Here is a 16,173-nt window from a genome sequence, read left to right as displayed (position 1 = left end):
CACTGACTTCTGTAATCCCTACTGTGCACAGAGGTTTCCCTGATATCCCCACTGTGCTGGGCTGCGTTGAGCTTTGCTGAGCTGAGCCAACCCCCGCCACACACATACACACACATCCTTGTCCTCACCCTGCCTGGATCACTGCTATTAACAATATAGGCCAAGTAATCCTAATTTGTACTTAAAGAAAGCTAATCCATTATACAGAAATAACTAATCTGTAAAGAGCAAACACCATTCTTAGGCTGGAAAATCCTGTTAGCGTCTGCTTGATTACCTTACCATTAGACTTCCCATGCAAAGCGCTCTAAGTTCAGTCACATGGCTAACCTCATCAACCGGGCTAATGTCTGCAGCACTGTTGATTTCGGCAACAAATTGAGTTAATATTTCATGCTGACAGGGTAAGTTTTACTCCACGGGAGAACTAAAGCTAAATGTGTGCCTATAGTGAATAATTCACATGTACCTGATAAGACTAAGTGTGGTGTGTTTAATTATTAATGATCTTAATATTGCAAAAATGCACTGATCGATGCATTTCTATAGTAAGTGCAAAGGAAAGGAAAGATTACAGACAGATCCAATCAGAGCAGCGCACATCTCACATGACGACAAACACGTTTGGATTGGTTTCTTACAGATAGAACTAAATCAAAAGTAACGAACAAGCTAAAAGCTCATTGACCGGGACAAATATTCAAAATGAAAAACTTTTTTTGTGTGATCGCATGGGTTGTGTGACTTTCACTGCTCTGAGCTCCTACAGACAAGTTTTGGGGTTAATCTAAGATTAGTGCTCCTTGTTCAAACTCTCACCTTTAAAGGTAAGATCAGTGACAATCTTAAAGGTAAAGTGACATATCAAATGTCTAGGACACATATCCTCATGTGACAAAATGCCAGAGCAAATCAAAGTCAAAGTTGAGATCAGACATAACGACATTCAAAAAGAACCCAACATTGAAGAATTTTAATTGCAATATGTCAAAACAGTTTTGATCCACACTTGGACAATAGTCTGACATATCATGCTACGTACAGATGAGGACAGATGCTGGGCAATTTAATCTTGTCAGTGTCAATCAACTTTACAAAAGAATAAACACAGGTCCAGGTGACTGATGATCACTTCTTGTGTCACAGTCAAGCTGTGTCCTAGGCATATGTGTCCATCCCCTTGTGGGACTCTAAGCTGATGGCATCCTCCTTTCAGTGCCCAGGTGAGAGGGCTAACCTATCTGCATATTCATGATTGTGAAACGGACATGGATTCTCACTTGGTAACAAAATACGCAAGAAAACATGGAATTAATGCTATTAACCTGCTATTAAATTCAGATAAAATGGAGGCATTACTTTTTGGTCCAAAAAACTAAGAAAACCTCTTACAACACAACTTTAATTTAGAAGGATGTCCTGTTACTTTATCCACTACAGTAAAAGACCTGGGTGTTATACTAGACCACAGCTTGTACTTCGAAAATCATATTTCATGTTACAATAACAGCCTTTTTCCACCTTAGAAACATTGCTAAACTACGTAACATGCTATCTGTTTCTGATGCAGAAAAGTTAGTTCATGCATTCATGACCTCGAGACTAGATTACTGTAATGTTTTATTAGCTGGTTGTCCTGCATCTTCAATAAACAAGCTACAGTTAGTGCAAAATGCAGCTGTTAGAGTTCTTACGAGGTCAAGAAAATGTGATCATCTAACAGCAATTTTACACTGGTTATCTATTAAGTTCCGTATCAATTACAAAGTATTAATACTGACCTATAAAGCCCTAAATCATCTAGCTCCTGTGTATTTAATGGAGCTTCTATTGCCCTACAATCCATCACGTTCTTTAAGATTTCTGGTCATTCCTAGGATATCTAAGTCCTCGAGGGAGGGCGTTCTAACATTTAGCGCCTAAACTCTAGAATATCCTTCCAGATATTGTTCGAGGCTCAGACTACTAGATTAAACTAGATTAAAGACGCTTCCCTTTAGCCAAGCATTCACATAATGCTTACCTTTTACATTACTGTTGAATCAGATCAAATGGATTAATATAATGAACAGCAGCTAAGCTAATTATTTCTCATTCTGCTGTTATCTCGGGAAGTCCTGAGGTAAATATTAGTCAGTTCCAGTTTGTATCCAGCCTCTCACAGAGACTTCAGATGCCCCAACACCTGTGATGAGATGACTAAACGCCTGTGAAGAGACGACTCGACGCCTGTGAAGAGACTACTCAATGCCAGCGATATGTTATGCCATAAATTAATATATGATTAACTAAATGTATTTTTTTCTATGTACATTTCTGAAATGCACTTTCTATAAAGCTGCTTTTCACAATATGAATTGTGAAAAGCGCCACACAAATAAATTTGAATTGAATTGAACTAAACATGGTCTCCAGAGACAACCCTGTCTCAAACTCTGATGTGAATACGTACCACTGAGAAACTTTGACTCAACCTTTTATACAGTATAATTAAGTGTATGTCTGTATGAGTTCTACAGTCAAAACAAAGCCAAAAATAGAATGTTATATGTAACACAAACATACGCTTCATATTTTATCCAAATAAAACTTTTTAACTCTGTTACCCATGCATTCCTTAATCATAAACACTTCAATTCAGAATGCAAACTTTTATTTTTCAAAAAGCACCACTACAGTTTCTAGTCCTAATATGTGGGATATTTTTTTCCCCCCAAAATCACAATAAAAGCTATCATCTGACATTGGAGGTGATTTGCTGGTGCTGATCGGCACTGAGAAAGCATTAACATGATGAAAAAACACCACATTCTCGACAATGAAGTCCTGGCAGGATTTTAATATTAAAAACACTTCTCTTACTAGACCTTGGCACTAAGACAGATTGAGCAAAGCTCTAGCACTCACAGGCAGTAGAGACACTAAGCTATGTGGATTCAGTACCATGGACAGCACCACATAAAGATCTTTCCCAAATTCACAGGACATGTCCAAAAGTCTGCTTATGCTACTTATCAATGGTTCGATAAATAATTAAAGATAGAAACAGACATACCATGTTGACCTCCGACACCATGTCTATGCTCGCCACATCGATGCTCATGCCTACTGCCACTGGTGCACCTTAAATGAGAAGAAAAACTTAATCCTTAAGTTCACCAAAACCCTTTATTTACATTATATCAATCTTTAAAACAATCTTTAAATACTTATGTGACATTAAAAGTAAGAAATAATGAAGTGAACGACATCATACCTCCAAAGTCTGGTCGAAGACGAATGTCATACCCTTTCAAAAGCTTGTCTACAGTCTCTTTGACAAAAGACATGTTTCCTGGTTCATTGGCGCTGTAAAAAAAAACAATAAAGAAGGTTATTCCATCATATTAGAGCCCAGGAGGTCTATGCTCTCGCGCCATGGTCTCCACCAGCTCTTCTTACCTTTGAGCACAGCACATCACTGCCACAATTACCGGTAATGAAAGAACACCAAACAGCCTTCGTTTCTGTATTCCAAACATTCCTTATACTCTTTCAGACAAGGAATCGAGCGACAAAACTGACGTTGTATGATTTCCTTGCGTAGGGTAACACGTTACGTTATTCCATCAGTGGGTCTTTGCTAAACTCCAATTACTGTCAAACACGCGTAAACAAATCGCTGCGATCCGCGTTTTCGCTCTCTTGCGGAGACTGTGTTATTTGGTTAGGTGCTCGGTGAATACAATGCATTTTGCCCAAGACACTACCGGAGCTTGCAGCAGGGGAGTCTGTGTTTGGGGCACAGCCAGATCTCCATCCTTCGGTTTTGACGCTCGTAGCTGTGCTGTCCCGAATCTACACCCTCTGTTGAAGTCTCAGTCTTACGCCTCTTTTTTTTTGTTTCAGCTAAGCAAAGCAAGAACTACTTATTTCCCCACATATAGACAACAAAGTACGCTTGTTATCAGATGTTCACTCGGGAAAACACGAGAATTAGAAACTGAAATTTCAGGTACTGATTTCGAAAATGATGACAGAGTCTATCGGAGTGTGATGAAATTGACATGCGAGCACGAGGACTTCAGTATAAGCAAAGTGGTCACGTGACATTCCACAAGCTTCGTCGTGAAGTCGGTTTTGCTGGTGTTTAGTGCGGAGTTTACCTAAATAACTCTTTCATGTTAAATCAAACAAAAACCTAACTGTATATTGCAACAAAACACCGGTGTTGTTTCGTTGGGCTCGTTAACTAGTAGAAAAAGTGTCACGCGGGTACGTTGAAGAGAACGACTGGAAAGAATTCCCCCAACTCGAATTCGTTCATGGAGAAGAATAGAACGGTGAGTAGCATATTTTAGTTAGTGTATTCTTGCCGATTGGGTATAGCTTTGTGATGTAGGCTATACTGGTGGGTATAGCCTACATCCCAAATCTTTGTGCGTGGAAAGAAACTTGGTTACAACAAATCCAAACCAAATCACAACTTCTTGCGTTGTAAATTCGTCCTATTCTGTTCAAATGCAGGAAATGTAACCATAAGGTTTGGGGGTTACTGGAAGACACAGGAAGTCAAAACCAAAGAATGGTTTCAATCTCTTTCAACAGCGTTTTTCAACAATGGCTTACTGCACCTTAAGTGGCTACTCAGCTCATTCCTTCCATTTGAGTGTTATGGACACTAGTAGGCTAGTCTTTCTCTTTCTGAGAAGATCATTTCAGCTGCACATCAAGGTATGGTGGTATCAAATGGCAGTTCGTTATAACTTTATTAGAACATTACATTTAAAAGAACACTGGCTTCTGTAGTGTAGCCAACCTCTGCATGCAAGCTTACACTAATGATAAACAGAACATCATGAGTGGAAGGAGAAAAATGCCGCTGTATTGATACCTTCTGTGATAAAACCTGATATATTACTTGTTCTCAATACCACTCCGCATCAATGGATATTAAGGCACCTCCATTGAGCCTCTAGACAATTTTATTATACATAATCAGATTTTCAGTGAGACTTGACAGTCTGCTGGAGATTAAGCCTAAGTGTAATGGCTTCTTCCAATCTTTAAAAACGTATTAAACTAACCCTGTTAATTTGACCTGTGTTCAAAAAACTGGTCCGCATTGTTCTGACTGAAAGGTTGTTTAAGGGAGCTGTTGCTGGATTTGATGGCGAATGGTCGAAGTTAGTGGCCTTCTTAAAATCCCCAAGCTACATTAATACTGTGTGCAGACTGATGCCGGGCTAATGCATTTAAATGCAGATGCCGGATGAAGAGGGATGTGGCTGTGCTTCCTGGTACTGTTCAGAGCCGAGGACCCGCCTGAAATAGTGTTAGGAGGACTATATTATTGGATAACTCTTCATTTTTAAACTGTTAACAAATATGAATCTGTTTTAGGACAGCTGGTCCTAGGTAACCATTCCTACTCAGTCATTGAGTTTGAATTTATAATTCGAATGTATAGAAAATAGCATTACATTAGAATTGACTTTCTAACACATTCTAAAAAATGCTGGGTTGTTTTAACCCATCGTTGGGTTAAATATGGACAAACTCAGCTATGAGTAAATGTTTAAATTACACTTTTAACCCAACATTTGGATTAGTTCATATTTTACCCAAATTTGGGTTAAAACAACCCAGCCTTTTTTTAGAATGCAGTAATTTTTAACTAGGAAAGCAGAAATTATTAAGTCCTTGAATGTTATAGATTGAAATTTGTATTTTGTTTATTTCATCATATTTAAATGAACTTTTTTGGACCAAGGTGAAAGTGCACCTCATTTTCCAAAATGCCTTACTGCACTGTAAAAATGAATATGCTATATCTAATGTGGCAAAAAAAATAAAAAAAAATGTGGCAACAGATTACAAGCAAAATTATTAATTAAATTTAACAAAATTAGAATTGAGTAATAATTAATCAAATTAATTCCTTAAAAGTTAACCATTTAAAATGAGTACAACAACAACAACCAAAAAAACATAAATTTAAGTCACCATTATGGTGATTGGTGTTTGTTTTAAAATGACGGTTTTCTCCGTCATGTTGGCAATATAAAATAAAGAGTTCTTAATTAATCTTTGACGTCTGTCTGTTAGTGAGATATTTTTGTAAATTTTTTTTTGGTGTAAACTTTACTTATTTTAAATGGTTAACCTTTAAGGAATAATTTGATTAATTATTACTCAATTCTAATTTGTTAAATTTAATTAATAATATTGCTTGTAATCTGTTGCCACAATTCCATTGATTAGATAACGCATATTCATTTTTACAGTGTAGTGTTTTTGCATTGCAGTTCAATAAATCCCCTATCCTGTCGTTCTATTTCGACTTTGTGTGAGGCCAGTTCCAAACTCATGAATTGGCTGGGTGTAAATTATTCTTTAGGTCTGAAATTTGTTTCTGAAAACGCTTCTTTGTACAGAACTAAAATGTAAAGTTTTAGACTTATGCTCATTAAGTGCCCTTGCCCATTTTACTATCATGTTGGCATTAATAGATGTGTTATATTCAATATTCAATTCTAAGATGACTTCTTTTTGTAGCGTTACATGTGTTGCTGGAATGACTTCTATGCTTCTTGCAGCATAAACATTTATAAAGAGCAGCTACTATAAGGAGAGAGATAGCGAGCGAGGGTATAGCTCTGAACAGCACTTACCCACACACACCCACATCCCATCATCCAAACAAAGCACTCCACTCACACATCATCTGCAAATGCAAAGGCTCCTCAGTGTGTGGGCTGAGCAAATGGCACCAAGTCATGGTCACACACCAAGCCAAATGCTGTTAATGCTGTAGATTGCCTTTAAAGTAACACGAGTCTAACAGGCTGTGGGAGGACTGAAACCTTTCACGATCCCTGCCTTTAAAATGACCAGTGTCCCCTGACCTCTGTAAATGTAAGGTAAAAGACTGCGTCCACAAGTTCATAAGGCACTTTGCTTTATTTCGCCCAAAGCAATTTTCTGATCTACTGTATATGGGTGAGGTAGTATCACTAAGACGGGAATAACTGGTTTCCACTGAAAGGGTTTTTCCTTCCATTCGTGTCAATTCGCAGATGCAAAAGACCTCTCCTCCCGATTAAATGGACACAGATAAATAGTTTCTCTGGATGGAGTGAATATTGCACTGTGCTGAATGAATAATGTATGTACGTGGCTGACATTGTCGGCCTGATTTGTTTTAGATTGAGACAGAACTCTGCAAAATCTCTCGCAATACCCATTGAAAAATTCAGACCCTTGTTGTGATACTGTGAAAGTCCAATCCTGAGGCGTTAACAACATGCCGTCTTTAATAGGGAAGCAAAAAAAAATTCAGTGTTGTAAATAAAACGAAGATTATTGGAGTAAGTCATAAAAGAAAATACTATTTCATCTTTCTATGTCTTTCAGAATGTCATGTTTAATTTACGTTTTTTTTAACCTTACAAATAAGTCACTTACCTTGTGTCATAGATTGCAAACAGCTTTTTATTCCCATCCACAGCATTCCTGCAAAACAGAAAGGTAGGTGATGTTACCATTCCCATCATTCAATGCCATGTTATTATTTATGATAGCAACACACTCTCTAGGAAATTGTGATGGTTCTGATTATGGATAATAAAAGAAAAGAATCCCAAAAATCATTACCAAATATATCACTTTTAACTCATAAGGCTGCTTTTTTGTTTTTATGTATCTCCGTTTAACATGCACACATACACACACTCTCAACTAAATCATGTTTATCAGATGCTTGCTGGACACAGGTGGACTGTAGAAGTAACAGCTGCTCCTGTGTGAAAATCTCTGGAGTGCACATCAATGGAGTCAATCAACAGTCAGACAAAAGCGCTTCAAAAATAAATCAATCCCCAAATCACATTACCACATATCACATTATGCAGACAACAAACTGTCGTTACTATCTTCATGAACCTAGAAATAATCTTGTCCTAGAGATGCATGTTTATTGTTATTTATTTATTTTGACAGCAGAGTGACAATTAATGCCAACCCAAAGCAGATGTTTAATTTAATTTGATTATCTTTCTGTAAGTCAATGTAACACCTGCATACCCATGTGTGATCATTTTTACTGGGAGTCTTTAATACACTTTAAGTTATAATCTCAATACATTTACAGTATTTTTGCATGATCATTAGAATAGTGGTGTAATACCTATGTGTGTGTATGACATTGGAGACATTTCCCTGTTGTCATGTTACCCCAAATCAGCATACAATGTGTCATTATAAAATAACCTAGTTCATTAAGTTCTTCACCTATGCACATGAAATTGGAGCAGGTAGAGCCTTTTAAGATTTTCATTTATTGACTGAGGCACTGCAGTGATAGTCAGCATCAGAGAAAAAAAAATGGGATTAGAGTTCCCTCTGATGGCTGTCCTCATTACTACTCCATTCTGTTTCATATAAAACAATACTTGCTCTCAAACCCATTTTTATATCTAGTCCTATCAAATCAATATTGTATCTTTGACTGATACCTTGATATATTTATATACCTATCGTATATATTTTTTAAACGATGTATACAAAGGACTATTCCATAATTTACAACTTGTTATAATTGGGCAAACTGATACTTTTAAACCATGATTATCCTCAGTGGAGTTATAATGATCCGCATGTAGAGAAAGCGAGTCTTCATTAAACAGCCTGGCGCATGGGGAGCTGCCTAGAGCTAAACGCTCGCGCGTAAAATGCATAGTAAGCAGAATTGTTGGGAAATCCACTCATTTTCTGCCGTCCGCGTTTGTATCGCGCGCAGGGGACGGGGGTAATCGCGCTTTTCTCCGAATAAGCTCAAACAAGATAAGTTTCAAAACCCAACGGCCGCTTAAATTTCCCTCGGGGGGTAATTATGCCGCGCGAGCGGAGGTGACGTCCTATTACTTTGGTCCCAAATACGAACAAATTCCTCTAGAGTGACAGTTGGGCTAGAGTGAGGAGAGCAACGGACGTTCAAACCGCCGACCCGGTAAGCGGAGAATCCTGTTAAACTCTGTAACGCTTGAACGGTTGCGCAGATAAGCGTTGAAATGTCGTGCTAGGCTACCACAGAGGAAAGAAGGGGGAAAGTAATGGTCTGTTAAAGAGAATTTGTTGACTAGAGGGAGAATAGGGGAAGGGAGAAAACAAAGACTATTTTAAGGGCTGCCTGGTTACTGTCTTTCAATTGGATTTAGGAGTGATGAAGGGGTCTTTGGGATGCGGTGGAAAGGAAGGGATGTTCTGCAGCGGCTGTTCAGTCACTGAATCGTAAAAGAGGACAGAACAATGAGCCTGTGAGGTTAAGACTGGATATATCTGAAGAACAAGGCATCTACTACTGCTGTAAGCTGAACGTTGCGGGATTTTGCTCACTGCTTCAAAGGGAATTCATTGCATTTATTTTTTTTTCCAACGTGGATCCACTGCACCATTCAGGTATTTAAGGTAAGATGCAAGGATTTTCCCCAATCTCTCCCCAACTCTGCTTTGTAGGACTCACTGTAAAATTTCGACAAGTTTATACGCCAGAGGCTGTTAAAACTAAGCATTACAGCTGCTGCAAACTCAGCGCTCCTACTGCTTTTTAGAAACGGTCACGTTGAAGAAATGTTGCGAACTGGCATTCAAGGGAAATGTACAACACATTTGTTTGATATAGAAAATATTCTTAAAATTGGATTTAAAAAAGAACATAAATTAAAAACTATATAACTTATAGTATCTAAAAAGGGGAAATAAATAATATAGTTAAAAGATTAAGGCATTTAATTATAATTAGCGTACTTATTTTTTATTATGATTATTATTAAAGTAACAATGAAAAGGTGTCCTAATTTTAACTGTATAGCTGACCAAAACTGTTTGTTTAACACTTCGTAAATTATATTGTTTTTAAGTTGACTGATCATGCTGTTTATCATTTTGTATACATATTTCTAACTTACCCTCTCAATTTATTTTCAATTAAATTGTGCATAATTCATGGATTTTCATGGAGAATTATACGATTATCATGCTGGAATGAATGACTCCATATGCTGGACTCTTTGCAGGTATGGGATATGGACCACACTGCAGCGCTAAAATGAGAAGTCTGTGGGTCGGTGTTTTGTTCATGACTTTCACTTGCCATCTGAGGTAGATTACGTTTAATGTAACTTTCCATTGCTCTTTGACTTAATATTATTTTCCAGTTGATTGCAAGAGTCAATTAAACTGCATATGTATCTTAAGAATGCACATTTTCCAGACAATTTTATCATTACGGTCACCTAATGGGTATAGGAACTAATACTCGTAGCTATTAATTATCTGTATGGTCTTGTGCATCAGCCTTTCCCAGTCTACTACAGGGACTCCTAAAGAGTCAGAGCTCAATGATAACATCACAGTATTTACACGAATCCTGGATGGATTGCTGGATGGCTACGATAACAGACTGCGACCTGGGCTTGGAGGTAAACTCTGCCTATATACCATGATACTTCAAAAACATCTTCTGTAGCAATATTGTGATTTAGCGAGAGGCATATATATATATATAGTTTTTTGTAGGGCAATTTATGTCTGGCATTGACCTCTAGTTATATTGAAAAGATGTCTTCAGATAAAGGCAGATGGTTAAACAGAAAGAACGCCTGCACATTCCATCGTAAAGGACTTTCAAAAGAAAAGAAAAAGAGAGTGAGAGATGCTGCTTCTATTCAATCCACTAACTGGGAGGAAAAGTACACAAAAAAAAGAAAAAAAAATCTGTTTTCATAGAGGAGATGTTTGCACAGAGCAGAAGTGATCACGGAAATTGCCTGGTTCTCTGTGAAAATCCAACAGCCTCTATTTCCCGGCACTCGCAATTACAGTGTTCTTGCAAGAGACGGAGAGAAAGAGGGTGGGCGAGAGAGAAGGGATATTAATGTGACTGCTGACCTTGAAGAAGCTATCATTCTGTTCAAAAGGTGCAGGTTTATTGTTCTCGGAGGTCAAAATCATGCCGTTATGGCAGAGAAAGAGAATAAACACTGACTGCACCTGTTTCCATGTGAGAACTGCGCTTCAGCAACATAATGTCAATTGACAAATGATGGATTTGAACATGACTTACTTTGAGAAGGGAAGTGCAGTCAGGAGCCTGCAATTAATTGCTTTTCCTTTAAAATGAATGCAACTAAAAGAAATAGCGTACCAATACAAATAGCGAATCAAAGCGTGCTTGTAAATAGAAATTCTGCATATATTTTATATTCTATTTTTTTTTCCAGGGCTACTATTTACCTATATATTTATAGTTGATTGGAAATTCTGCATATTTTGAATGTTATATACATTCACTCTCTCACTCTTGGTCTCGCTCTCTCTGTTTATACTGTATATATATATATATATATATATATATATATATATATATATATATATATATATATTATTAAATGCATAGAAGGTATAGATTATAAAATATGTAGAACTTCCATTATGGTATAAATATATAACATCCAGAATTAAGTGTTATCGAATAGATCACTATTTGTTTGTGGCTTTACAGAGAAAGTGACCGAAATTAAGACCAACATCTTTGTCACCAGCTTTGGGCCAGTTTCAGATACTGAGATGGTAAGTATTTAAACCATATCCTTTCTTCATGAAGAAACACCATTCATTCATCTCTACAGCTGAGATCACTCTTCATCAAGACATCCTTCATTATAACCTGCCCCACTCTGTAACATTACTTCACCTCATCAACATTTCCTGAAATTCTGCATGCAATATCTTAGGTAGGTCACAGTATGATTTATTGAATGCAACTATTGTTAATTTTAATATTCAGTCATGTGACGCATCTGATTTTGCCTTCAGGCAAGGTCGTCGCTGTAATTCATGGGCCCTGGAGAAAAAGTTTATGGGGAGGCCTTAGTGTGCCCCTCCTCCTCATCACAGGGCCTGGGGTTCCTCACGGCGACCCTGCCTTCTGATGCACACTAAATGAACATTTTCCTTTGAACAGGAATACACCATTGATGTGTTTTTCCGTCAAAGCTGGAAAGATGAGCGTTTGTGTTTCAAAGGGCCAATGGAGATGCTACCTCTGAATAACCTGCTGGCCAGCAACATCTGGACACCTGACACCTTTTTCCTTAATGGCAAAAAATCCATTGCTCACAACATGACAACGCCCAACAAGCTTCTGAGACTGAAGGATGATGGGACATTGCTGTACACCATGAGGTACCAGTTTAAGCTACAATGCCTTGTCATTTCGCACTATGAAATGCTGTCTGCATCAATGGATTTGAGTATGGATAGTACAGCCATTGATCCTCATCCCATTTATGCCCTCCTAACCTCTGTTTTGCACTGCCGAACCCTCTGCCATGTGACAGATGTGTTAAGCACACATGAACTCTTCTCCTTCTGAACTCAGTGGGAATGTTCAGCTTGCCCCTGCTAAAGCTTTTTATCTATACTTTTTTTTTTTCTTTTTTGATTTTGTCTTCGCACAAGATTTTATTTTTGTTGTTTTCATTAGTGGTTCCCCATGCTTTAGATTCCTCATACTTATTTGTTCTCTTTATATTTCACAGACAAAATTCTTCTTGCTCTGTTTATTCTATACACTTGAACAATACTTTAAATCATCCTGCTTACTGAGGAAAGGTGTGCTAATATTTCTTTAGCGACCACAGTGATTTTCCCAACAGGCAAAGAATTTATATTGCCTTACATTAAAAAGGGATCAGAAGTATCCTCTCTCGAGTTCAAAAAATTATAAAAGCTTTGAGGTGGGCTCTTTTGATTTGAGGCCCGAGGCCATGTGTGGGTCAGGTCCTTGTATGGTTCAACAGTTAACATTGTTGGTTTATTTATGCCCTGCCAACATTTTCACAAGTACAAATTATAAATTGTTGTAATGTATATTTATAATTTAAATAATTACTTTTTTATTATATAATCAGTACTTATTATTACTGATGCTATCAAGACTAACCACACTGACTAATCATTCTTGCACTTTTGACTAAACCACTAAACCTGATATATGTTAACCAGTTAGCCAGTTCAAATATGTTGACTTTGGTTAGTGTACTGATGCCCCAAATGCTCTATTTGGGGACACTGCAATAACATAGAGGCAGACAAAAAAATAGTTGAATCTCCACACACATACTGTATATGATTCTCTTTGTACCCTAGACCAGTCACCCAAGGGTGTTCCAACCTAACTGTGTACAAGAGAAAAGAAAGTAAAAGGGGATGAGGCAAAATAAGAGATTGAAACAAAGGAAAAAGAGAAAGTTGGCTGTATGTTTTATGCCCCTGTTGTTGAGTTGTTCTTCACAGACTGTCTGCTCCATTACTCGCATTACACACACACAAACACACACACACAGTTCCCTATCGTAGTCACTTCGAGTTACGTCAGAAGTGACGGAGATTGGGGGTTTCGCATAGAAAGCCAATCCTCTTCGAGTATTAAAACACGAGCCAATGGCATGCAATGCCTTGGGGCTGCGGAAATTTGCATAGCGTACTCCGCCCTACTCCGTGAGTATAAAAGGAGGAAGTGAACGCAACCGCAGTATGTTTTCGCTTCGGAGCCAAGAGAACCTCTTCACTCCTGAAAGCACTGTTCAAGACTCTTCGAGACGAGCGTCCTCTTCAGTGTTGGTGTGACGGCGGTACCCAGCGAGATTCTGCATCGCCTGCGATCTGAGCAGTGGTCTGCCAGACTTTGCGCTTCTCCCTGGTCGCTTCAGCGCTGAAAGAGTGAATTTCCTCCTCTCATTGAAAGAGCTGCACGCGCACGTCTTTTTAAAGACGGTTCGCCCGTGCTCTTCTGGGTGTGATTGATTTCTGTCGTCATCTGATGGTCACGATCGCTGCTTTGTATGCCTGGGCATTTCAGCATGCAGCAGCAGCGTTCGTGGATGACTCATTTTCCTTCTGTGGGAACATGACCATCTCTACACTGAGGTCGAGACTCAATGATCTCACTTGAGTGAGAGTCCCGGTCCCCCCCGCTCGATCGGTTTCCTCCATAGGGGGCCCGTCGACCCGGGGACCTGGTGATTTACGGTGATGGTGTGGGATAAGCCCCGACGATTTCTCGGGCCACGCCTCCCGCCTCAGTGCGAGAGCCAGCGAGCGTTAGTTCGATTCAGTCGGTTGCTTCTTCGGTGGCACCGGCTGCTTCGGGCAGCGCTCCAGATGATGATGCGATGTCGATCACAGCATCACTAGGCGGGCTTGACTCCTCGGGAAGTGAGGATGCGGCCGCGTTGCCTCCCTCGGGAGCGTCAGCGCCGCCGTGTCTGATCCCGCGATGATGGCCGTGCTATCTCGGGCGTCCGTGAGCATCGGGTGGGGGTGGAACTCCGCCCCTCCCCGATCTCTCGCGGCTGAATAATTGGTTTTTGGGTAACGGAGCCCCCCCTCAGGCCGCGTGCCCCGCTAGATGCCAGGCGAAGCGATGTTCCTGAGGCGGGCCGCTCAGTGATAGTGTCATGGTTTTTCTCAGGAGGCGGTGGCAGGGCCCCTCCTTCCCCGGTGGAGGGCCGGTGGAGAATCTTTTGTTCTAGCTAGCTCCCTGAGCTGGTTGAGGAAAAGCTGACACTGTCATTGAGCACACAGACTGGAATGAGCGCGCACGACGTCCAGTGCGTCGCCCCGTTCATTCCTCTCTGTCTCGGAGGGCGCGGAAGGGTGCGTGTGTCGTCCCCGGGCTACGCCAATCCCTTCCCCCTCTGTCGCCAGACCCCCGGCAGAACAGACCCCCGTGGAACGCTCTGCCTTCCCTGGTCTCTTCTGTCGGGGAGCGGGTTTCGACGGTGCATCCGGACGGGGTAACTCCTGCACGCATGTCGGTCGACCCGCCTCGCTGCCCCTCCGGGGGGACGTCTGTGGTTCGCATGACCCCGTTGGCTCACTTCCTGGAAGCCTGGCTAGCGCTTCCCGGGGTTCCCGCTGGGTCATCAGAACGATCGGATTCGGCTACGCGATTCAGTTCGCACGGTCTCTTCCCCGCTTCAGGGGAGTTCGCTCCACGATGGTTGGTGGCAATGCCCCAGTCTTGAGAGCGGAGATTGCGACCCTGCTGGCGAAGGGTGCAATCGAGACGGTCCCTCCAGCCGAGGTGAGGTCCGGGCTTTACAGCCCCTACTTCATTGTCCCCAAGAAAGACCGGTGGGTTACGACCGATCCTGGACCTGCGCATTTTGAACCGTTCTCTCCATCGACTACCGTTCAAAATGCTCACGGCCAAACGCATTTTCGAATGTGTTCGGTATCAGGATTGGTTTGCAGCGATCGACCTGAAGGACGCGTACTTCCATGTCTCCATTCTCCCTCGACACAGACCGTTTCTTCGGTTTGCCTTCGAGGGCCAGGCATACCAGTACGCCGTTCTCCCATTCGGGTTAGCTCTGTCCCCTCGCGTCTTCACGAAGATCGTCGAGGCAGCCCTTGTTCCCCTTCGCGAACACGGGGTTCGCATCCTGAACTATCTCGACGACTGGCTGTTACTAGCACACTCTCGAGCTCAGGTTTGCGAACACAGAGACCTGGTGCTACGGCACCTAGCCCGTCTGGGCCTTCGGGTCAACCGGGAAAGGAGCAAACTTTGCCCCGTGCAGAGGATCTCTTTTCTCGGCATGGAGATAGACTCGGTCGCCATGTCCGCGCAGCTCACGAACGAGCGCGCGCACTCACTGCTGGCTTGTCTTCGACAGTTCGAGGGCAAGAGTGCGGTTCCACTGAAACTATTTCAGAGGCTCCTGGGGCATATGGCATCCGCGGCCGCGGCAACGCCGCTCGGTTTGCTTCATATGAGACCGCTTCAGCTGTGGCTTCGCGATCGAGTCCCGAGGTGGGCATGGCATCGCGGCTCGCTCCGAGTTCCAGTGACTCCGACGTGCCGCCGATCCTTCTTCCCGTGGTCGAACCTCAGCTTTTTACGGACAGGGTCCCTATTCAGCGAGTTTCCAGGCATCTCGTTGTCTCCACGGATGCGTCTACCACGGGTTGGGGTGCCATGTGCAATGGGCATGCAGCCGCCGGTTCCTGGACAGGAGCCCAGCGCCTCATGCACATCAATTGCCTCGAGCTGTTGGCAGTACGGCTCGCCCGGCACCGCTTCCGAGCGTGCTCTAGGGCCAGCATGTGCTTGTCCGCTCAGAC

General features: G+C 41.3%; 2 protein-coding genes across 7 annotated transcripts in view; one reads left to right on the top strand and one right to left on the bottom strand.

Moving 5' to 3' along the window:
* gabrb3 (gamma-aminobutyric acid type A receptor subunit beta3) overlaps positions 1-16,173 on the bottom strand; it is a 184,381-nt gene that overhangs the window by 40,150 nt on the left and 128,058 nt on the right. For 5 of the 6 annotated variants that reach the window (XM_089134258.1, XM_039689716.2, XM_089134257.1 and 2 more), the window contains 3 exons: positions 7,447-7,494; positions 3,257-3,348; positions 3,056-3,123 (listed from right to left, as the gene is read on the bottom strand). In XM_089134258.1, the coding sequence (XP_088990384.1) occupies positions 3,056-3,123; positions 3,257-3,348; positions 7,447-7,494 (208 nt within the window). Of the gene's footprint in view, positions 1-3,055; positions 3,124-3,256; positions 3,349-3,441; positions 4,316-7,446; positions 7,495-16,173 lie in introns of those variants that run through there. The other variant, XM_039689715.2, reaches the window with a different exon arrangement.
* The window catches only part of gabra5 (gamma-aminobutyric acid type A receptor subunit alpha5), a 43,227-nt gene continuing 35,577 nt past the window's right edge, over positions 8,524-16,173 (top strand). Inside the window, exons 1-5 of the mRNA XM_039689720.2 lie at positions 8,524-9,447; positions 10,056-10,140; positions 10,336-10,460; positions 11,543-11,610; positions 12,005-12,225. Of these exons, the coding sequence (XP_039545654.1) occupies positions 10,058-10,140; positions 10,336-10,460; positions 11,543-11,610; positions 12,005-12,225 (497 nt within the window). The 5' untranslated portion in view covers positions 8,524-9,447; positions 10,056-10,057. The remainder of the gene's footprint in view (positions 9,448-10,055; positions 10,141-10,335; positions 10,461-11,542; positions 11,611-12,004; positions 12,226-16,173) is intronic.

Source organism: Pimephales promelas, chromosome 8 (assembly GCF_988280905.1).
Source record: "Pimephales promelas chromosome 8, fPimPro1.hap1.1, whole genome shotgun sequence".
NCBI classification, from domain to species: domain Eukaryota; kingdom Metazoa; phylum Chordata; class Actinopteri; order Cypriniformes; family Leuciscidae; genus Pimephales; species Pimephales promelas.
Note: the sequence above shows the minus strand (reverse complement) of the source record. Positions and strands in the feature narration are given on the sequence as shown.